At 37.8% G+C, this 23,534-nt stretch overlaps 1 protein-coding gene across 2 annotated transcripts in view; it reads left to right on the forward strand.

The window, feature by feature from the left end:
• LOC134664316 (V-type proton ATPase 116 kDa subunit a 1-like) overlaps nt 1-23,534 on the forward strand; it is a 65,189-nt gene that overhangs the window by 21,352 nt on the left and 20,303 nt on the right. For both annotated transcript variants that reach the window (XM_063520886.1, XM_063520887.1), the window contains 6 exons: nt 9,766-9,892; nt 10,340-10,516; nt 13,845-14,057; nt 14,837-14,987; nt 15,697-15,836; nt 19,663-19,899. In XM_063520886.1, the coding sequence (XP_063376956.1) occupies nt 9,766-9,892; nt 10,340-10,516; nt 13,845-14,057; nt 14,837-14,987; nt 15,697-15,836; nt 19,663-19,899 (1,045 nt within the window). The remainder of the gene's footprint in view (nt 1-9,765; nt 9,893-10,339; nt 10,517-13,844; nt 14,058-14,836; nt 14,988-15,696; nt 15,837-19,662; nt 19,900-23,534) is intronic.

Consider the following 23,534-nt stretch of genomic DNA (forward strand, 5'->3'; position numbering starts at 1 on the left):
ATTGTGGGGAAAGGGAGTGTTTAGTTTTAACTTTTTAAGTTTACAAAATGTAGATGTAAGATAAGCTAAAAGCTGTTTGTAATATGGGCCTTGTTGCCTGATTCAAATTTTAGGGATAAATAAATAAAATGAGTTATCAATGGGCTTACTTACAGCAACTCTCTTAACTGACCTTCGGTGGACCTTATGTTTTGTCTCAATAATGTTTACGAATTGTCAGGTAACAGCGATGGTACAATAGCGAAATAAGTTAGTATTATAAAATTTAGAACAGTCCAATAAAAATATAGAAAGAACCGGTTGGTGTGATGATAGGATGATGCAAAAATGACTTTCAACTGCGTCTTGTATTTTCCTTATTCCTAATGAGTTTTTATAGCTTGAAAAAACAAGGAAAGACCATATGAGCGCAAAAACCTCTCAAAGGTTAAAGCAATTTTAAATGGTTGTGTTTTGTAAAATACACGTAGGTATGTTCAAACATACATATAACAAAACCAAAAGGTTTTTTTTTATTATTATATGACATCTATTTTAAATTAGGTATAAAAAAATGATTTAGGTGCCATGCCACTAGCTTTGTACATTGTCACACTGACAATCACATTGATTTGTTACTGATACGAGATACGGAGTGGCATAAATCAAATTTCTGCAAATGAAAATGACCTTGGATAATGCTATACGTAATTGCGTAGGTATACAATCATTTCAGAGGCATTTAATGAAAAAACCATTGTGCAATACATTTGTTCTCATTATCAGATTCTATAACTTCGTTATCGAAATAATTTTCCGTGTGAGCGCTTATCAGTTACTTACTGTTAGATTTAAATAACTATAACCTTGATTATTTTGAAATGTCGCGTGAAAATCAGATATTCATTATACAAGCTAGTTTCAAAATAGTGACGCCCAAAGTGGTCAAATATAACGTAACCCACCTTTTGTTACCATATGAATAAGGGTGTTTTCTTGTATATTTGATCACTAGGCCGTTAGGCCACTTGTACAAACAGCAACACTCCTAACTGGACATCGGTGGACCTTATTACAAGAGGAATACGATCCACCGATGTACAGTTGACAGTGTGGGCGATGGTATATGACCGTTGTTTGCACCGGACAATTTGCCTGTGTCAGGCGACGATGTCTTGTTTTCTTGGTTGTAGCTATCGCGTACAAATACAAAACTGGACGTAACCTTCTAACACGGTCGGTTGTCCGTCGAAAACAACGGACGTCTGTACAAGCCGCCTCACGATCTATCTAATGCTAAGTACTATTTTGTACCTATTTAATTAGGTATGCCATTAGTTGAAGGAGGTTTGTCTTTAAATTCTTCCCAGATTCATGGAATAGATAGGTTTGTTTCAATAATATGTATTCTGAGCTAAGCTATTTTGTATTCAATGAGACAATAGTTCTAAAAATTTAATACATAATATGCCGTGATTTACCTCAAAAACCACAATATCTAATAACAATGATTGTATGACTATTTGAATGAATAACACGAAACTACAGCCGGCAGCAGAATTACCCAAGCGGTTAAGGTGTTCATAATTATCTAATCACAATTTATTGTTATGTGATTAATAAGATCGTGTACAGATATTTTGACCTCGCCGTCTGCTAATTCTGCTGCCAATTGTACAGTCAACGAATTTGATTTCGGTGTCATTTTGAACTTGGTCACAGTGACAATATGAGATCCCTAGTCTACGGTTGTCACTGTGAGAAATTATGAAGTGGAATAAAAAACAGATTTCTTGATCGTGCAGTAAGCTGCACAGATATTTGACCCCCTGAAAACAAGTTTCTGAGCATGTAGGGATATTTTATATAAAGCGTGTAATAAGAAGACGTTGCCATGTCGTAAAAGATAATCAGCCTTTGTTGTAACGCCGTGAAGATACTCGTATTTTATTGTTTATTGACTGTTTCCGTAAAACAAGGGTAAAGTGATTGATATATGAGAAATAGATACGGACGTCACAATGAATCCATCTCCTTTCGATGCGTTTTTTATTACGTTTTAAAATCGTTTAAAGCGACATTTGATCTTCTTTATGTATAATTTCTATAAGTAGGTACTTACAGTCAGAATTAAATTTTGATACCATTTCGTACCTTGTCACAGTGACAATCATTATCAAAGTCCTCATACTAATATTGTCACTGTGACAATGTACGAAATGGTACTGAAATTAAATTCCTTGACCGTATCGTACAGTCGCCATCATATATATCGGAGGTGCTCACAAATATCTGAGCACGCCTCTATTGTCAAGGCGTTAGAGTGCTTGTTCAGATATTGTGAACACCTTGGCCGCTCCGATATATCTGATGGCGACTGTACCTATGATTTAATTGCCGACGTGAAACATTTTATATACATTTACGGCCCGATTCGAACTTAAAGTTATGGCTTAGATTAGAAACGATATGGCAGTGTCAAATGTGACGTTTCTTCTAACAAAAACGTCACTTTTGACACTGACGCATTTGCCATATCGTTTCTAGATCTATTTATTGATGTATCTTAAAGTTCGAATCTGGCAGATATAGGAAAGAACACTATTTAAACTCAGGTTGGGTTAATACTAAGCTGAACGGTCATCAAATCGCGATCGTAAATATCCAGACACATTCCAGCCAATCCATCTTTCCATCTTTATGTTGGCACCGTGCCAAGGAGAACACTAATCTAACGATTCTAACGGCTGGTGATATTACTACTGCTTATCTGTAGTACGCACCGATTCATTTTTTGCTGATCTAAATTGATCCTTATCAACGAGCAAGAAAATTCAGTGCGAAAGAAAAGGGGAGAAAGGGCATCTACGTGATAGCTTCGCCCCCCAATGTCCGGGACACCATTTTTCCGTATACGGGAAATACTACAAGCAGCTTGTAAAATGTACACTCTTTGCGTAAAGTAGTAGCCAATTTATACATGTATTTATATAAATATAACAGTGAGTTTGCGTGTTATGTTATCAATATTTGCTTTATGATGCCTTTCCTTTTGACAAGTATAAATAATAGCGTAAATGTCACACTTTCGTTATGTAATATTACGTATTGTTTCACACACACTACTAAAGTACATAACATAGAACACTCATAAATATGTATAACCATTAAAATTTTATTACGGAACTTAACCGTATATAATTCGAAACTATTGTTTCCGTTATAAATAAAGTTAACCTAGACTTTGAATAAAATTAACGTATATAATATAAATATAACGCAATATTGATGTATTACAGTGGCTATCAGATACCTACTCGTACTATTGTAGTGGCTAAAAATAACTGCATTCCCGTTGCCAGGGAGGTTTTGAGATTATACTGAGCAACTCAGAGCAACTTTTACTATGGAAACAACCCCAAAATTGCGAAAAAAAAAATTGGCTGTTTCATACATTTACTATGGGAAGGTTCCTTTTTTGTCGCGATTTCGGGGTTGGTCTCATAGTAAAAGTTGCTCACTATAATTCCAAAACCTCCCTGGCAACGGGAATGCACCAGGGCTCGGAACCGGTATTTTTAAATAACCCCGAAATTTACTAATAATTTGAATTACTTTATGCTCTTTACGTAAGACACATCTTAAAATACATGATTCACATGTATTTTAAGATTGTCTAATTAAAAATGAAATAATAAACCAAATAACGAAAAAGAACTTAATAATACCGGTATTTTATATTATCTATGAAGCAAATACCGGTTTCCGACCCCTGAGAAGTACGGAGTGATGTCAGTTATGCTTGCGAATTGAATCCTTTCTCCTAACATACGTAAACCAAGTGATCTAACCAAGGCATTGTTATAATAATAGCACTGTTTATCAGCTATCTAAATAGCTCAGGACCAAACGAACCTAACCCGCACTTACACGCGATTATATTACTAAAAGGTATAGAAATATAACTTAGAATCGCATCAACGTTAACGAAGTCTGCACTGCAAACACAGAAGTTTGCAAATTGCGGGCATCTTTCTCTTTTACTATTAAGGCATTATTAGAGTGACAGAGAAAGATGCCTGCAATTTACGGACTTCGGTGTCCGCGGTAGGCCCCCTGGATTTAATAACACGCTTAATTTCACACCATTGATGTGATTCACTGGATCAGGTGTGAATTCGCTGTATGAAGCGTTAATAGTTTACACCAGCAACACAACCGACCACTGATATGTACTTTTCTCAAACATGCAATGAAATATTGATGTTATGTTCCTTATAATAGGCTGCGAAGTATGACGTTTCAGGTGCGGCTAGGACAAAAGGTATTTAATGGAAATTCATACAAATCTTGCAGGCCTAGGCCGGCAAAGTCCTCTTTTTTAATTTTCATTTCACAGATATTTGTGACACAGCATCGTGGCATTCATCCACAAAAAAAAAACTAGAGGCAGTTTTGGCTTTATGGTTCGTAATGACACTGCCACTACGCCTATAAAAAAAACAAAAAACAATGTTTGCTATAACTTGCAGTTTTATTTGTATAAAATCAACATGAACTTAATAAATAATACATTATTAACCAAATTTTATAATTTTAAATTATAAATTTAACTACACAAATAAAAACATTTAAAATATTTCATCTAAACGTTAGCGGTAAAAAGGTCTACTCAAACACGCGTAGTTATTTTTTTTAAATTGTTATGGAGGTAAAGTTGAAAATTTTTCATTCTGTTTTATTGGATTTATGGTGCGTTGTTGATTTTTTTACTTTAATATGAGTTCCGACGAAATAATGAAATTAATTGTAATCGTAGGTGTTGGAATTGGCAGCGTAAGCAGAATTGATTTTAAATAACTTGCTGCCTTTGCCGCCAAGTCAAAGACGAAGTATGTATATGGTTGCTTATGGCAATTTTATTATTAGATAAACTAAGAAAAATGGCTTACAGTTTATTAGAAACAGTTTTGTGGCATATTTTAAATGAATGTAACTACAAATTCGTCAACACTGTGGAAATTATACTTATTTACTCCATGCATAAAGCAACGATGTATGTGAAACATGATATCAATATGAAAGACTATGTAAACTTATGTGACGAAAACGACAGTCAGACGGATACAAGGCGAAAAAATCAAAGATACATGAAAATATACGGGTAGTAAAAATACACGACTCGTGTAAAACATACGCGTGATAATGATATAGGTACGTGTTGGTTATATTTTGGGTGTAGTTTACTTTTAGTTTTTTCTATAAATAAAACTTGGGTTTCGTGGATTTTTTATTTTATTTATTTCATTGCATGTTTGAGAAAAGCACTATACATACCTCGGCGGGAAATGGGGTTGCCCGCGCTCAGACCTATCCGGCCTCGCTTCGCTCGGCCGTCTATATGTCTTCGGCCGGCAACCCCTTTTGTCCCGGCCTCTGTAGTAATGTACTATTATGTCAGTACGATAAGGTATAAAATCAGTTAACGACGATGTTACTAAGAGCATTTAACTGGCACAAACGTATTTATTGCTCATGGTAAAATCGTCTACAAAGAGCTGGTTTTTTTCTTATATTTTCGCGGAACTCCAACAGAGGCTTTGCGGAACCCTAGGGTTCCGCGGAACACACTTTGAGAATGGCTGGTCTACAATATTAAGAGAAAGCGTTAGGCCAGGAACTTATAAGGAAACCTAAGATATTGGCGCGGTGCGCAAAACTTGAGACGAAAGATAGTGGTCATCGCGCGGGGTTTTTTTTCCTTTTATCTCAATACATATATGTATCTGAAAATATTCTCATTAAAATTTACCTTGCCAGATCTTTCGACAATATTATTTACATATATAACAATAGACAAAATAAGATTTTTCGTGTTTTTTTTTGTCATGCCAACTTTGACCTTTTATGGTTTTGGTTGGAATCTGCTCTTGCAAATATACTCGTATAAGTACTTATAAGTACCTTAGTGATGCGCCAAATCGAAAAATTTTCAAACCGAATAAGTCGACTCCGATTTAAACCCAAATCGGTTTGCAAACCGATTTGGCCAAGTCGATTTAACTTCTACTTTTTAAGTATCAGTAGTTCAAACCGCTCCGTAGTCTTTGAGTTGAGGAAATTGAATTGTCAATTTTACGCTTTGTTCGATCCGATCGACAGCAAAAATTTTGACTTAAAAGTTTTGTAATATTTTTTTAGTTTTGTTGCGCGGTAAATCACAATTTTATAATTTCTAAAGCTAAAACGGGAAAGCACTATACGAGCAAGCAGGAAAGAGCGTGCGGTCTCGTGCGATTTCGTGTCATTGCTGCGAATCGTTGAGTTAGCAAATCGACGCGGCGCAAAACTGCCAAACCGATCCAAGTATACCGCCAAATCAATCGCTTTAAGCCCATGCGAAATTGAACCTTACAACATAAACAATAAGTTTCATTTTACTTTACCTGTAGATACCAAGTTTCGACTCGACTCAATAATGGCGGCAATGTGCATGGCAACATTTTTCTTCGTGGTTTGAAATCGATTTGCGTACATTTTAATCCTCAATATGTCAAATGAAAGTGACGCATCAACAAATATGAAAGGATGCGTTTAGAGCGGGTGAACGTATCTTAAGTCGATTTACGGAACACTCACGTCGATTTAGTCGACTTCAGACCTAAATCGGTTTGAACCGATTTGTGAAGTCGAATCGTAACATCGCTAAAGTACCTAGTCTGGTTTCCGTGCGAATTTATTTATTGCTATTGTGATTAAAACGTTATAATGCACAATTTTGCGTTAAAACTGCAGTTAAACGCAAGTTACCCACACTTAAGTGTTGATTTGAGTAATGATTACCTTATTTGGTTAGTGAAAATTGATTCAAACTACAATAACTATATAAGCCTCGGTGAAGGTTGTGGTTAGGCCGTAGTTACCATTATTTGTATTACCAATTACCCAATTGGTCAACGTGAAGACGAATATTGGTAGAACTAACATATGGAACCCTATATAAGGAAGCGAGAAGTCCGCTAAGGTTACCAGTGGAGTAAACTAAACCATTGTGTATATCTATGTACATGTATTCTATAAACTGGTTCATCATTAGGCAGTGTTGCCACCATGCCAAACATTATCTGACTTGAAAAGTTTGTCTTACCTAACGCCAGTTTATAATAAATATTGAATACAGATGTAGTGCATAATTAGTTTCTATCGTATTTTCACGGAAATGTACGAAAGTTTCTTGCTATTCCAGTCCGTCTCGGTACAAAAAGTACTGAGGTTGACTGAAGTAGCATGACAAATACGAACGTTTCCGAGAAAATACGATGGAAAACAATTATGCACTACATCTGTACCTAATAATGGTTGCCTTTCTCCTTGGAATATAGACACCAGTTTAGAAAATCACTGTTTTTACAGCAAGGTTATGTTTGGCGTGGTATTGTAATGTTGAGAAAGTTTAAGTTTTCAAAAAACATATAACACATATTATTTGATAAATACTTTATTTAAGTAGACTGATAAATAAATTAATTCCTCGACTCTTGGTGTCCTTCGCTAATAAGCGCTTTTATTGTTTTTATTTTCATAACTTTTATTGCTAAGTAGTTACTCAATATAAATAAACAAAATCTTTGATCTTGAATCTAAGTGAATTTACTCGACATTGATGCTCTTCAAGAGTATATCCAATTGCCCGATAGCGATACACTGTAGAGTCTGTGATTACTCACATCAGGTACATACTTACTTTTAAATGTCAATACATACATACATACATCATTATTTCATTAACTACCTGGACTAATCCCAATAAGACCTAGTTTCCCCTCTGGGTTGAAAGGTCAGATGGCAGTCGCTTTCGTAAAAATTAGTTGTCAAGCTGACCCCAGGCTCACATAGGAATGTCTTCTTCCTCGCGTTATCCCGGCATCTCGCCACGGCTCATGAGAGCCTGGGGTCCGCTTGTCAACTAATCCCATGATTTGACGTAGGCAACTAGTTTTTACGAAAGCGACTGCCATCTGACCTTCTAACCCAGAGGGTAAACTAGGCCTTATTGGGACTAGTCCGGTTTCCTCACGATGTTTTCCTTCACCGAAAAGCGACTGGTAAATATCAATTGATATTTCGTACATAAGTTCCGAAAAACTCATTGGTACGAGCCGGGGTTTGAACCCGCGACCTCCAGATTGCAAGTCGCACGCTCTCACCGCTAGGCCACCAGCGCACATAGGAATGTGAGCCGTGGCAAAATGCCGGGATAACGCCAGGAAGAAGAGAGACTGTATATATGGATGCCTTATTATTAGTCTTATTACGTACATTAGTGGCAATCTTGCTTACGTCGCTCAGGAATTCTCACGTCTTCTTTGAAATAACCGAGGTCCTACCGCGAACCACGTACGACGTGTTGCCTCTCTGTCGCACTTGCAAATTCGTAGGTAAGTGTGATAGGGAAGCAACACGTCGAACGTGGTTAGCGGTAGGCCCTCTGCTTAAATCGTATAGTATTAAAATCTCGTGGTTTCGTTTTACGCAATGATAACCGTTATCAATATCAATAAGAATACATTACAATGTCATATTGTTATCTTGTACCTACGTTTACAAATGGAAAAATTGTTTCACTAAGGATTTGTAACTTAAATATGTTTTTATATCAATAAATATTATATGTTTATAAAAGTATTTAGATCGGGGTTCCATAGACGCGGAAGTCAAAGCTGTAACTTTGCTGGAAATGTAACATACACTCAGGAATAATGAAAACAGGTCATTTTGTTAAATTCTCCATATAAAAAAACACACGAGAACCCCATTTCAAGTGCTGTTATGTTTAGTGTAACTTATATGTCCTATATTATTAGATAATTTGAGTTTGAACCAGTAACTGGCAACGTCTTCTTATGCAAGAACATGAAACACCCTTTAAATGTTTTAAGAGAAATATTCATGGGTGTTTCGGTGAAATTCAATATTATGAAAATTTGTATTGTGTTACCATTTACTACAGCTCGACCACATTAAGTTTTCATCCAAGTGCTACTAGCGACTCAAGCGGTCCTATATAATATGTATGCAATTGTCACTGCAAATTCAGTGTAAACTTAGCGTGGTCGCAGTCTAGTAAGTAGATATGTTATATATAAAAAAATGGTACCTAAATTCATTTTACTTAAAATTTTAATTTTTACATACTCTGTTATTATGGCATTGTATGAATATTTATCAAAATATAGCATCATGTCATATACCTATATTTTTAAGCATGATCCAAGAGTTTATTTTAATTGTAGACATAACAAGAAATTATGAAATTAAGATAAACTTAATCATTATCATACTAGACAATGTATTCAGCAAACCTTTCATACTTTTTGCAAACTGTATTCTTGGTTATGTCTATGTTTGCATCATTTATCAATGAGTCATGTTTTCCAATTTCCAGTCAAGCAGTTAATGTACAAATTTTACATTAATACTTGACATCTACCAAGAAACTTATAATATGGTGTATATTTACCAGAGCAAACGCATGAGCAGCGAAATTTGACCTTGAATTCCCGCATATGCTCTAACCCTTCAGGGTAACCCTTGATAAAAGCTTGATAACTACTTTCAAGGGATACTTTGCTAATTCAAAAGACTCGTCCTCCAAATAGATCCATAACATTTTTCACTCATGAATCTCTCATACGTTTGCTTTTGCTTCGGTCTCCAATCTGTATACAAGCTTTTTGTACAACAACCTATTAACCACTTCGATATTCTAACCTGATTTCTGTATAGCTTCGTCGCTGGCGTGATCCTTCGTGAACGTATCCCTGCTTTTGAGCGTATGCTGTGGCGCGCATGCCGCGGCAATGTCTTCCTGCGACAGGCTGAGATTGACTCGCCTCTTGAGGACCCGTCTTCCGTAAGTAATGATCATAGAGTTGGAGCACTAGGTCTAAGGAATCAAAATGAACTCGCTCTTTCTCGAACACACCATCACCTTCACGCCTATTCAGCATTCGAATCCATACAATTCGTCCGCAAACTGTACCAATGACAGGGAAGCTTGCATAAACTTGCGGTAAATACCTATTCATTGCACGCACAGGTTACTTGTTTTATAAAATGCTCTCAACAAACAAAGGCTAAACGCGTTGTTGATTAATGATCATGCATTTAACGTAGCTAAAATGAGCGGTTCCGCTATGATCTTGAGGCGTAGCTTTATTGTATTATTTTCCATTAAATAATTCGTAAATACTTTTCTCATTTTACGCTGTCACTGGATTGACATTATTTTTTGGATTCAGTGGTCTTTCATCAAAAAAGCCGTGTATTTTACATTTTCTAACCGCCATTTTCTCCACAGTCCGACCAGGTGTACAAGTCTGTCTTCATCATCTTCTTCCAAGGCGACCAGCTGAAGACGCGCGTCAAGAAGATCTGCGAGGGCTTCCGTGCCACACTCTACCCGTGCCCCGAAGCACCCGCGGACCGACGGGAGATGGCCATGGGCGTCATGACACGGATCGAGGATCTTAACACGGTATGAACATCCAAAGACCCCCTCAAAACTTCCATAGCAAACGGCCCGACCGTTTGATATAGAAGACTGCCTAATGTCTTGACATTAGTCGTTGGTCTATTTTATGGGAATTGGTGGTAATAAAGATCTGCGAGGGCTTTCGCCCCACGCTGTACCTGTGCCCCGGAGCACCCGCGGAGCGAAGGGAGATAGCCATGGGTGTTGACAAGGATTGAGGATCTTAACACTGTAAGAACTTAGACACTCCTAAGAATTAGGGGATAATTAGGAACTTTCAAAGTGAACAGTGATTTCTAGTCTTCGTTAAGTGGTAGCTCCATCTTATGAAAACTTATTAGTGGAAGGAATTAGTCAAGAAAATCTGCGAGGGCTTTCTCGCCACACTAGCCGTGCCCCATGCATGTGCATAAAACGTCTTCAGCTATAAAAACTGTTTGAACAGATTATATTGTGACTCCCAAGGTCTTCGTATCGCCGGATTTTGGATGCAACTTCCAGTCCGTTACCGCGATAGTTATTGAAGAAATAAAACTATTTAAACGGATTGTCACCCGTTGACCAGCACGAAGGCTGTAAAGGGTTCGAAACGTCGGGATGTATTTAAAATTAATTATACGCCATATAATCCGATTACATAACGGAGAGCATTTACGATTCCCTTCCCTTCAATCGGCTTTCGATGATTTTGGTCATACTTTGTAAATGGCGCCATGATAAAACCTCTAGTTAAATGGTTCTTTAATTAATTATTACTTTTATATTTATACATTTTAATTAATTATTATGTGTATGCCAGTCCTGTCGCGGCTGTCACAACAACTTATATCAAATCCGTGAATACTTCATACATTATTGAAATACTGCTTTTAGCATATCGGGGTCAAATCATTATATCATATCATAGACAAATTACATTCGAGGTGTACGAGCAAATGGCCTCGAGTGTAATCGCCGTTAAAAAGGTACGGCTTTGACACCATTGTCACATAAAACATGTAGCCATTATTACAGGATAATTGCATAGGCCCTTAGCTATGTAATATGTCGTTCTAAACGTTATAAACATATTTAAATTGCTTCTTAAATACTAAGTCTTATGGATTTTCAACCAAAAACTGGTATTATATGTTATTTAGCCCAAGTTGATCTGAAATAAAAATTATAATAATATACTTTGCTGTGTCGCATTTCCCATGTTTAGTCACAGAATAAGTAATAGTATTATCATACAGAACGGCCACGCACCGCCCCGCCCCGACTCGCATTACCTCGCCCCGCGACTGGCCGCGACATGAATCTGGCGGACTTCTGGCGTCCTCTCAGTACAGCGACTTACCCACACATTGACGCGTGTACAGACGTGCCGCGCACTCATAAACGCAAATGATTTTTGATGTATGGCGTGTCCGCCCTGTGGTTTAGTGTCTAATACTAATACCACTTTTACAATAAATGAAAAATTGTTTTTTTTTTTCACAATGTTTCTCATAGTTTTATAATCAGACGTCCATTTATACTCGTATCGTATACTTTGGCATCCGGATTTTGGCGGTACGTTACCATTTTGTTCTTAATTGAAAATATTTTGCGAGGCATTTTCATGCCTGGTTAATGTACTAAATTTTGCGTGCTTAGCGTCCTTAATTTAGTTAGAAATATTCAAACGCGTTGGTTCCGACAGTTAACTTTGAACCACACAAAATTTGTAAAGTGGCTCTGTACTAGATATGAGCGCCGATAGGCATTTAGCCGGCGGCGGCGCGCCGGTCAAAATCGGTCGGCGGCGGCGGCGAATCGGCGGCGTGGCCTTGAAACACCTTTGATTAATGAAAAAATAATTCCAACCGAAATTTTACCGAAAAAACATGTTTTTGCTGTAGGAAACTTATAAAATAAGTGCATTTTTTAATTTCAAGGATAATTTATTGAATAAACGTACGAAAATAGTTTTATATAGTATAAACACTCGCATAAACGGTATCGCGCTTCATCAAAGCCAGTGTTAATCTTGGTGAGGCCGTGGCCGGAAGATCTTTGCGAGGCCCTTATCTTTTGTGCTAACTAAACAGTAGCAGATTGACTGTATCCTCAGGAAAACGTCTTGTCGATATTCTAAAGAGCCGAAGTGAGGAAAATCAAGCTTTTTCGTTAACCAAATCAACCCAACAAAACCGATTTATATCTAAAGGTGAGGCTCGAGGCCGAGCTCCACTTAACACCGAAGACCTGATTCCGACGCATTCCCATGCGAGCATGCGAGGCCAGAGGCTGAGCTGCTGGTATTAAGCATACAGCTTAGAATCGAACGCCAATTGTGAGCTTCCCTGACGGCCGAATGCCTGGAGCGCCGATTGTGGTGCGCTTCTGTGCAAGGCCGAAGATCAAGCTGCAAGAGAGCAGAGCTTAGAACTAGTGGTCCAGTGTAAGCAAGTCCGAATGCCGATAAAGACCGAGGCCATAATGTTAAAAACTACGAAAGCGCCTGTATCTCCATACAGGCGCTTTCGTGCGAGGCCAAAGCCCGTGCTGCAGTGGAGCTAAGATCGGACAAAAACCAATGACCAAACATTTTAAAAGCGAGGCCGAAAGTTGAGCTCCAAACAGAGCCGAAAACTTGGCGATTCAGATAGCGGCATACTTCCATGCGAGCGATGCGAGGCCAAAGATTGAGCTTCGAGAGAGGAAAGTTTGAAATTTGAACAACGGCCAAGTTTAAATGAGAGCCGTTTCCGACGCCCTTCCTTTGGACGCGAAAACGCTTAATATCTGATATTAACCGCTTTTTATACATTTTAAAAACATTCAGCCATGCTTGCAATGGTTAATTTCGCGGCGAATGACGGATTACCTAACCAGCTGGCAAAATTTGTAATTTCGTTGTCCTAAGACTAGTAGCGCGGTTACCAGACAGAAAAGTTTGAATTTACCTTCGATATTTTTGAATTATATGGACCTCCACCCACAAGATGGACGGACGACCTTGTTAAGGCCGCCGGAAGACGCTGGATGCGGGTCGCTTCCAACCAGTACGAATGGAGGTCCAAGCGGGAGGCCTTTGTTCAGCAGTGGATGTCTTATGGCTGAGATGATGATGATATGGACCTAAACTACCTTTTAAATGTCTATAAGCTATTCAGAGTGGTGCCGTTAAAGATCTAAACTAGATAAAATCTGATTCTGAAAGTAGTTAGTATCTACCAAGGTCACGCCGATGCCACGCCGATAGCGCAGCGTCGGCGGCGGCGGCGCGAAAATTTCGTCGGCGGCGGCGGCGCGCCGGCGCGGCGCTCATATCTACTCTGTACTAATACTTATTTCTCCCCTCCAGGTCCTCGGCCAGACCCAAGACCACCGTCACCGCGTGCTGGTCGCCGCCGCAAAGAACATCAAGAACTGGTTCGTCAAAGTCCGCAAGATCAAGGCCATCTACCACACCCTGAACCTGTTCAACCTGGATGTGACGCAGAAGTGTCTGATCGCCGAGTGCTGGGTGCCGGCTCTTGACCTGGAGACTATCCAGCTGGCTTTGAGGAGGGGAACGGTAAGATCACTATTTTCCAACATATTTTCAACCTTCCCTGGATGTGACCCATACCTTGAAGTTATTCAACCTGGATGTCACTCAGAAGTGTCTTATTGCTGAGTGCTGGATGCCGGGTCTTGACTTGGAAACCACCCAACTGACTTTGAGGAGAGGGGCGGTTAGATTTCCCAACATATGCTTGAGTATCGTATCAAAAACTGATGAAAGGAAGATCAAGGCCTATCACACCCTGAACCTGTTCAACCTGGATGTGACGCAGGAGTGTCTGATCGCCAAGTGCTGGGTGCCGGCTCTTGACCTGGAGACTATTCAGCTGGCTTTGAGCAGAGGAGCGGTTAGATTTCCCAACATACGCTTGAGCATAAACTGATGAAAGTAAGATCAACATTAAGATTTCACACAGAAGTGTCAAAAACTCTGCAATAAGACACTTCTGCACATTTTGCAGATGTGTCTTATTGCAACTTGAAATGTACGGGTATCTATTGTTTTCTATAAAGTTTTAAGTCATAATGTATTGTTTGTCCGCAGTTTCGTTAATCATAATTTGGTCTATTTCAGAAACGCGTAACTTTTATTTTAAGGATTGCCATAAAACAAACCTATCTATAGGATAACCTTATGAAAATCCTGAAAAGTTAACGGTTTCAGAATTATGACTAGTGATAATCTGACAATCATTACATTATGACTTTCAATAATTATGTCAAACAAAGGGATCCGGAAATGTACAGTGTATATTTCTGTTATAAAAACCTTTGTTTTTTTTTAATCAGGAACGCTCCGGCAGCTCAGTGCCCCCGATCCTGAACCGGATGGAGACCCTCGAGGACCCGCCGACGTACAACCGCACCAACAAGTTCACGTCCGCCTTCCAGAACCTCATCTACGCGTACGGTGTCGCCACCTACCGCGAGGTCAACCCCGGTATGAATATAAAACATTACCTACACAAATCTGCTTGAAATCGTACCTTGCTCTATATTAAATATCTTCTCTTCTCGTTCTCGTATTCAATCTTAAATATTGTACTTATCTAAGCTGCGTTTCTTACAAATTTCATAATATTGTATGAACAAGACTAAAGATATCGTCTGAAAAGTTTTCAAACATGTAAACATAAAAGTGTAGAGTCACGCTCGATGGTTGTCGAGCAATTTAAGGTTCTAGCTAAATTAAACATTCCATAGAGTAAGTATCGAACAACCAACTTAGCTAGGACCCTAATTGGCTCAACAATGGAGTGTGATGGTACCATCTATTCGACCTTAAGACCTAGCTTTGTTCAGTCGTTTATGTACAGAATTGGGCTGGTAATTCGCTGAACACGCGAGGTAGGACCCTGGCCCTACCTCGCGTAACTTCATAATATTTCCAGTGCGTCACTCAAATTAATTAAGCTCGAATTACGGCTACTAAATAAAGTGACATATTTGACGAAGATATTCCACAATTTTAATGTCATTTTTGGCTATCCAATAGAGGTATCTGCTACTACCGATCAATCATAAATATCTAAATTTAGAGAAACTCACGCAAAAATGTGTCCAAAAAGTTTTAGACATTCAAAATGGTCATAATATTGACCCGACTATTTTTCATTTTTTCGAATTTCAACACATACGTTTCTCCCCAGCTCCATACACCATCATCACGTTCCCGTTCCTGTTCGCCGTGATGTTCGGCGACCTGGGCCACGGCGCTCTGATGGCCGCCTTCGGGTTCTGGATGTGCTACAAGGAGAAACCTCTGCAGGCCAAGAAGATCGACAGCGAGGTTCGTTTCTTTATATCATCAGGTGACAGCTAATACTCATTGATTACTAATAGCCACTGTTAATAGCCATAGTGAACCATATTGATACGAAAATAAGGTTGATTTTTGTTTAATTATTTTTAAGTAATTAGTGAGTTTTGGTTGTCAACTTGTCACTTGACGATATTGTCAGTTGTATGTTATTATGTTTAACTCTTTTACCCTTTGACGATATAACCAAACGGAGACGCCTTATAGCCATGTCAGATAAACGTCAGTCCATACAAGTGTATGACCATTGGGCGCCTATTTTCGACAGAGGGAAACGCCTGTTAATGGCTACTCCGTTTTGTTACATCCTCTAAGCTTTTACTCGCCAACGACGTCAACTGACGCGCGAGGCTACAGCCTAATATCAACCTTCGTGCATTGCGACAAGAGTCAAGATGACGCGCCGCACACGATAAAAGTGGTGTTCAAAGGAAATAAGAACTTTATCGAGCGTTTCTTAGGGTGGTATTCCACCTATCCAATTTCGTTGTCCAATGTGTATTGCGTCTCACTTTTTGCCTAATGAGAGAGTGCAGCGCAATGACATTGGACAAAGAATTTGGATAGGTGGAATACCACCCATGGGTCATGTCTCTTTTTATCGAGCTGAGTCAAAAAGTGACGTTTGCTTGAATACTTAGCTATTAGGTACACAGGTACAGTGGCGTTCAAAAGTGTATGGATAGATGTCGACCGTAATGCCTTAACGGTTGAAACATGTCCATGCACTTTTGAACGCCAGTGTACCATGATAACCGCTTCGATCAATTCATACATCGGGGTTTTCGGTGCGGGAATGATTTCATGTATTTATAACATTGTTTATTGTAAAATAATTACCAAACTATGAACTAAGCGTAAGTAGTAAGGTCCAAATGTGCTTAGAAACGTTAAATTAGTATCGTTTTTTACAGTTTTTACCTGTTATTTGGCTAGTGTAAAACATTCCCGCACCGAAAACTTCGAAGTATGGCGATCATACGTCCGCAGATAATCGGTTTGTTTATTGTTCTCATAGGTAAATACAAATGCTCAAATAAAGGCGCATGATATGATTTATTCATTATCATTTATTCGTGATAAGTACAGTATTTTAGCCATAAGTGTTTGTAATGAGTTTTATAACTGATGGATTTATAGATGGATCGATAAAAATAAAACGTGACTCTTTTAAAGTTGAGTGTTGTTATTCATTCATTGTATAAACAGAAAAAGTGAATGAATACATCTATCATAAACTTTTATAATATATATAATTCACAAAGAAAAAATAGGGTGAATTCAAGACCTATAGTATACCTAACAAACCACCGCCACTACCACCGCCAACAGTATTAGGCAACACATCTGCAACAACAGCATCCTGTCCAAGCAACCTCACTTTCGCATCTAATACGGAGCCCAATGCATCTGTACCACCTCCGCTACCACTTGTACCACCTCCACTACCACCTATACCACCGCCGCAACCCCCTTTACCACTTCCAGTAACGCCTCCAACGACTCCAGGCAATAATCCTCCTCCACCGGAGCCTCCAGTAACCCCTCCGACGACTCCAGACAGTAATCCGCCACCACCAGAACCCCCAGTATTGCCTCCAACGACTCCAGACAATAATCTGCCGCTACCGCCTGTACCGAGCAGACGAGGCAACACATCGGCGGTCAGCAATAGCTGGCCAAGTAGATCCAACTTTAATCTTAACAGTGATTCTAACGTAAGAGTACCATTACCGCCACCACCGAGTAGCGGTAACACGTTGAGATTGAGTAGGGTCTGATTAACCAATGATATGTCTATACCTAATAGAGATGCTACCATACCACCAGTACCACCTGTACCACCGCCGGTACCTCCATTACCACCGTTACCTCCGGTATTTCCTCCTATACCACCTGTACCACCTCCACTACCACCGGTACCACATCCACTACCACCGGTACCACCTCCGCTACAGCCAGTATCCCTCCCACAATTATGTACAGTAGCATAAATGAGCGCGTTCGTCAGTTTGTTGACGACTTCGCCGAGAGTACATTCGGGGCTTTTCTCAGGCTTGCAGTGAGAGTAAGGGGGTGGTGGGGTGTAGTACGATGGGGGCGCCTCGCATGCTTTGCGGGGGACGAAGCCACCCCATGTCACCTGCGTATACAAAATACAATACATAGTCTTTTTTTGACACCTCAATTGAAGAAAAAATGCAAATGACAAAAATTTTAACTAATTAATTGATATAACTAACACAATTCTAGGGCCTAATATTTAACTGTACCTACGTATTAGTACAAATAAATATTCATAATGATTATTTAAATAATTAACTTCCATCCATAAAGAGAGTAGAAGAAAAAGAACTCTAAAAAGCCTTCACATTTTAAAGTAAAAATCAATTAATTAACCAAACACATATTTTGCGTATATAAATGAATGTACACTAAAATTCCAAATTTAATAAAAACGATTATGAGATTAATATTACAACTGGGTTCCTAATGAACACTTGTTGTAAAAAGTCCTTTGCAAGATCTAATTTTACGCATAGTTATAATGAATTATAAATTAAAATTATTAAGAAGCTAAAACATTGACTTACCCCGCACAAAGATGCTATCGAAGCTAAGAAAATAAGTCTAACATAGACCATCGTTACGAACTACGCTACCGTTACATTCATGTTCACTTTTATACACACTTTAAACTACATTGCTTCACAGAGCTGTCTTATTGTGGTGTAATACAGCTAACTACAGAAGTGTCGATATTTTTAGAAACTTTATGGCTATAGTGAATAGAATCAGGCGTTACTTTGCGGGAATCCATATTAATTAAAACCAAAAATATTACTTACTTGTGTATTTTTTACATTAATTGCATGTAAAAAAATACACAAGTAAGTATAACGGGTTAGCACTGATTGACTAGCACGTTATCTTTTCACGGATTAGCAAAGTAATATTTTTCGTTTTAATCCTTATGGCTATGGAAATAATGTATAAAATTCTAAACATGTTTTTGTAGTCAACTATACACTGATAGTATAATAAATACGAAACAATGTTGAAATTTCATAAACGCAAAAATTACGCACTTTTAATTGATATTTGTTTATGTATCTAGGCATAAGGTAATAACAAAAAGTCACGTACTGTCGATTAGAATGTGTGTCAGTAGGTTATGGGTTAGTTTCATAGCGATCGTAAACTATTGGACTAATTTAATTCTCTTTAACAATTTTTAGAATTTGTAAGAAATATTTGATGTTCTTACTAGTAATGTTGGTTTCGTTTTTAGTGTTACAAAATCAATATCCGCGAAAAAAAACTTTAACCATATTTATTATTAACACAATGTCAATAATTGTGTTACTTTATAAAATGTATCTTGAGTCAAAGTACAAAATATTGGACGATCAAATATTCGAATAAAATTACATTTAACAATTTTTTTTTGGTTGTCTGGAAGAGATCGCTTACAGCGATAAGACCGCCTGTTGCTACCATTATTTACACTGTAAATCTGTTATTGTATTTTCCTTTGTGGTGCGATAAAGTATATTTACTTTTACTTACTTACTTATTTTTTTTACACTAACACATTAAACTGTACACAATTCGAACAGAATGCAAATACCTTACGTGAAAGGTACTTATTCGAAAATATATTTTTAGGTTTTATGCTAAATGTTAATATTTTACAGCCTTATCTTCTTTATTATCCTTAATATTGTAATCGAATTTTTTTTTGCTAAAAACATTCGCTTGTACTTAAAAAAAAAATCCATCTTTTTTTCCGTAGATCTGGACGATATTCTTCGGCGGCCGCTACATCATCCTCCTCATGGGTCTCTTCTCCATGTACACCGGCCTCATCTACAACGACATATTCTCCAAAAGTCTCAACGTGTTCGGCTCGGCGTGGCGCAACAACTACAACAAGTCCACGCTGCAGGAAAACGCCATGTTGCAACTCAATCCGGACTCGTGGGACTACGTTCAGACCCCGTACCCGTTCGGAATTGATCCCGTGTGGCAGGTAATCTATACACCATCTCTAAGATAAACATATAATTAATACACAGGGATATATTCTCGAAAAGTCTCATCTTCGGCTCGGCGTGGCGTAACTCTTCTTCCTGGCGTTATCCCGGCATTTTGCCACGGCTCATGGGAGCCTGGGGTCCGCTTGACAACTAACAACACAACAACACACATCAACTACAACAAGTCCACGCCGCAGGAAAACGCCATATTGCAACTTAATCCGGACTCGTGGGACTACGTTCAGACCCCGTACCCGTTCGGAATTGATCCCGTGTGGCAGGTTAGTGGCAACATTTCGAAAAGATGTTTATCTTCACATCAAAGTTAAATAAATAGAAACATATTCTCGAGAAGTCTCTAAATCTTTCCAATTCGTCTTCATTAATCTCTTTTTAGTGTTCCGTACAAAATTTTGTTTTTTTAAATCTTATTTCAAAGACAAGGTCCACCGATGATTGGCCGAGCTTAGCGAACTTGAGCTTCCGTTTCAACTTGAGCAAAAATTCTTTCGTATGTCCGGATGTTCACATCTCAACGGATTTTCAACCAATTTCCATAAAATTTGGTTAGCGGGTTCAAAATGTATATAGATTTAATTTGTCGATTAAGTTTTTTCAAAATAGCAAAGGTCGCGAGGTCTACAGCTCACTGAGCCATTAGTTAAGAGGGCGTAGATGAGGGTAAATTTTCAGATTCTGTCAAATTACCCCATTTCACACACAAACGCAGCTCACGCACACTACCTCAATTTACTGGGACAGGTCAGTGACCCCTAATGTTTTTTTAAAGGTGCTGTTTCGAGTTTAGTGTTAACTACTAACCTTCTTTGAGGAATTCAAACTGTCACAGCTTTCCTTTGTGAGAAGACAGAGAAAAAACACTTTTTTATATATAGCTTTCCTTGTTTGTTCATGTCATGTCATAGGTATGTGACGTATTAGGTAATTAATTATTTTCGTTGTTGACTTTTGTATTAAGATAGGTTCAAAACGGCGACGCTCTTAACTGTCCATCGGTGGACCTTATGCCTTTTGTAATAAGGTTTACGGACTGTCAGTTAACAGTGTGGTGGTGGGCAATGGTAGGTATGCGGTTTGTAGACAGACCGAATTAAACCTAGGAGATTTATTATTAAAGATATAAGAAATCATCTATTTTACCTACTCGAAAAAAGTGGACTATATCTAAAATTATCTCTTTATTACTTATAGGTCTTGTAACATATTTTTTTACAACTAAAGACGCTTATTATATTTCACTTATAACTTAATTTTTAAAGCTCTGTTAATAATAAAGCTTTAAAAACATGTAATAAAATTCAAGTACTACACTTATACTTTTGTAAGTCAGTAAGTGATGCTTACTTAAAACTTATTGGGAAATCAAATAACTCATAATTACCTATATTAAAATATATAAATTTACTATTTCATCTCATTTCATCCCAATCCGCATTGGGCTAGCGTGGGGACTATAGCCCAAACCCTCTCGCGCATGAGACGAGGCCTGTGCTCAGCAATGGGACGTATATAGGCCGAAATGATGATGATGATTTCATCTCATACGTTCAATAAGGCCCAGGACCGGGCCTTGTCACCCGCACTGACAGAGGGCCTTTTTAGCCCTACATAATATTAAAGAACTGTGTCCCGGATAGTATGGGTTCTGGTCCATGACGCGTTTTGAAGTAACTTATACAGTGTGTAATCGTTAAGTGTAGCCAGGCTATAATTCCGTAAATATAACAGATATCAGAAAACTTCAAATTGATATCAAAAGTGCATTACCCAATGAGTAAAATTACATTTATAACTTTTTTTAAATAAAAGTAGAATTATCTCAAACATTAACTTCAAACCCTCCCATACATTTAGTACGACGACTCACCCCTCAAAGAACGTCGGTGTCGTAAGAAACGAAACTGCTTGAGATTCATTATTTGCGATAGTAAACTGTAATAAAATAATAAAACTACCGTTTATTAAATAATACATCCAACATTTCTTTTTAAAGGAAGTAAATTTTTTGTTTACAGGAGTTTCTCCAAATGACGCCCTTCTTGTGCGATACATTGACGGGCCCCCTTAAATATTTCTAAATGAACTTTGCGGTGTAGTTAAAAAATCAATGTTGGATTTATTATTTCATAAACGGTAGTTTTATTATTTTATTACAGTTTATTATCGCAAATAATGAATCTCAAGCAGTTTTATCTCTTACGACACCAACGTTCTTTGAGGGGTGAGTCGTCGTACTAAATGTATGGGAGGGTTTAAAGTTAATGTTTGGGATATTTCTGCTTTTATGAAAAAAAAAATTAATGTATTTTACTCATTGGATTACGCGCTCTCTATATCAATTCGAAATTTTCTGATATCTGTTATATTTACGGAATTATAGCCTGACTACACTTAACGATTACACCCTGTATATCATTAGATAGTTCATAGCCTATATCGATAGAATATATCGTTCTTATAAGCGTATTTGGTGGGCATACCTTATTAGTAAAAAAGTCTACTGCTTTATAATAGGGTGGCACTGGTGGCAGAAACTCATTTCATTTGTAAAATTATCACCTGTAATTTATCTGTAAAATATAAAAACATTGTATTCACACTTTTCAAATGCCAGATGATTATTTTATTTAATTTTATTTCAATATTTAATGTTTGACTTGCCACATGCGGTGCCACAATTATTATTCAGAAAAAATATATGAGTGCCTATTTTAAAGTGATACTTTTTAGAATGGAGAATAAATGAGCAAAATTTAACAATTTTTTTATTTAGTACAAATCACCACACTGTGATTGTAAAAAAATACATATAATAATTATTTATTGTGCAAAAGTCAGTTTATTTGTATGAATCGTTATACATACCTATAACGATTATTTAAAAACTGAATTCCTCGTCCCTAGATTATACAAAAATGATATATAACTTGCCCTAGTTGCTAAGAGCATGAAGAAATATAGCATAGATTGGACCGGGGAGCCGACCATTTCCCCTCTTCCCTTATTTTTGGTATACGGTACGATCTCGTTGCTACCGGGCCTTATCAGCCCATTATTTGGTAATAACGGTATGCAAGGCATCTAACACAACTAATAAAACCTCCACGAACAGAAATGGGTGACATATTTTATAAGATTTGACAGTATCCAAGAAGAATCTTCAGATTCAGAATCATTAAACGGCAATTAAGCCACTAGTATTGGGTTGCCTATAATCATTTTTCTGTGAATGTACTCGTAAACCTCTATCCGTTAGTATGCGATTCATTAATGGACGCACCATGGCCCAAATCGGGACACAGTTCTTTAACACGTAATGTTAATAATCAGTGAACATTATTAATTACGCTCAAATGCTTAAGTTTCAGTACAGGTAAAAGTACATATGAGCTGTACTTTTAATTGTTAGTACAATCGGCATCAAATAGATAGTGACGGCCAAAGTGACCAAATATAGTTATAGGATCTAAATGTGAACGAATAAGGTCAGGTGAGGCATATAAGGCCCACCTTTATATAACTGAAATAGTTTTATTAATAATCAGGATATTATGACCAAACCAATTCAATATATATTTCTCATTTGTTCATGTTTCTTACACTGTTA

Source organism: Cydia fagiglandana, chromosome 5, assembly GCF_963556715.1.
Source record: "Cydia fagiglandana chromosome 5, ilCydFagi1.1, whole genome shotgun sequence".
In the NCBI taxonomy this organism is placed as follows: Eukaryota; Metazoa; Arthropoda; class Insecta; order Lepidoptera; family Tortricidae; genus Cydia; species Cydia fagiglandana.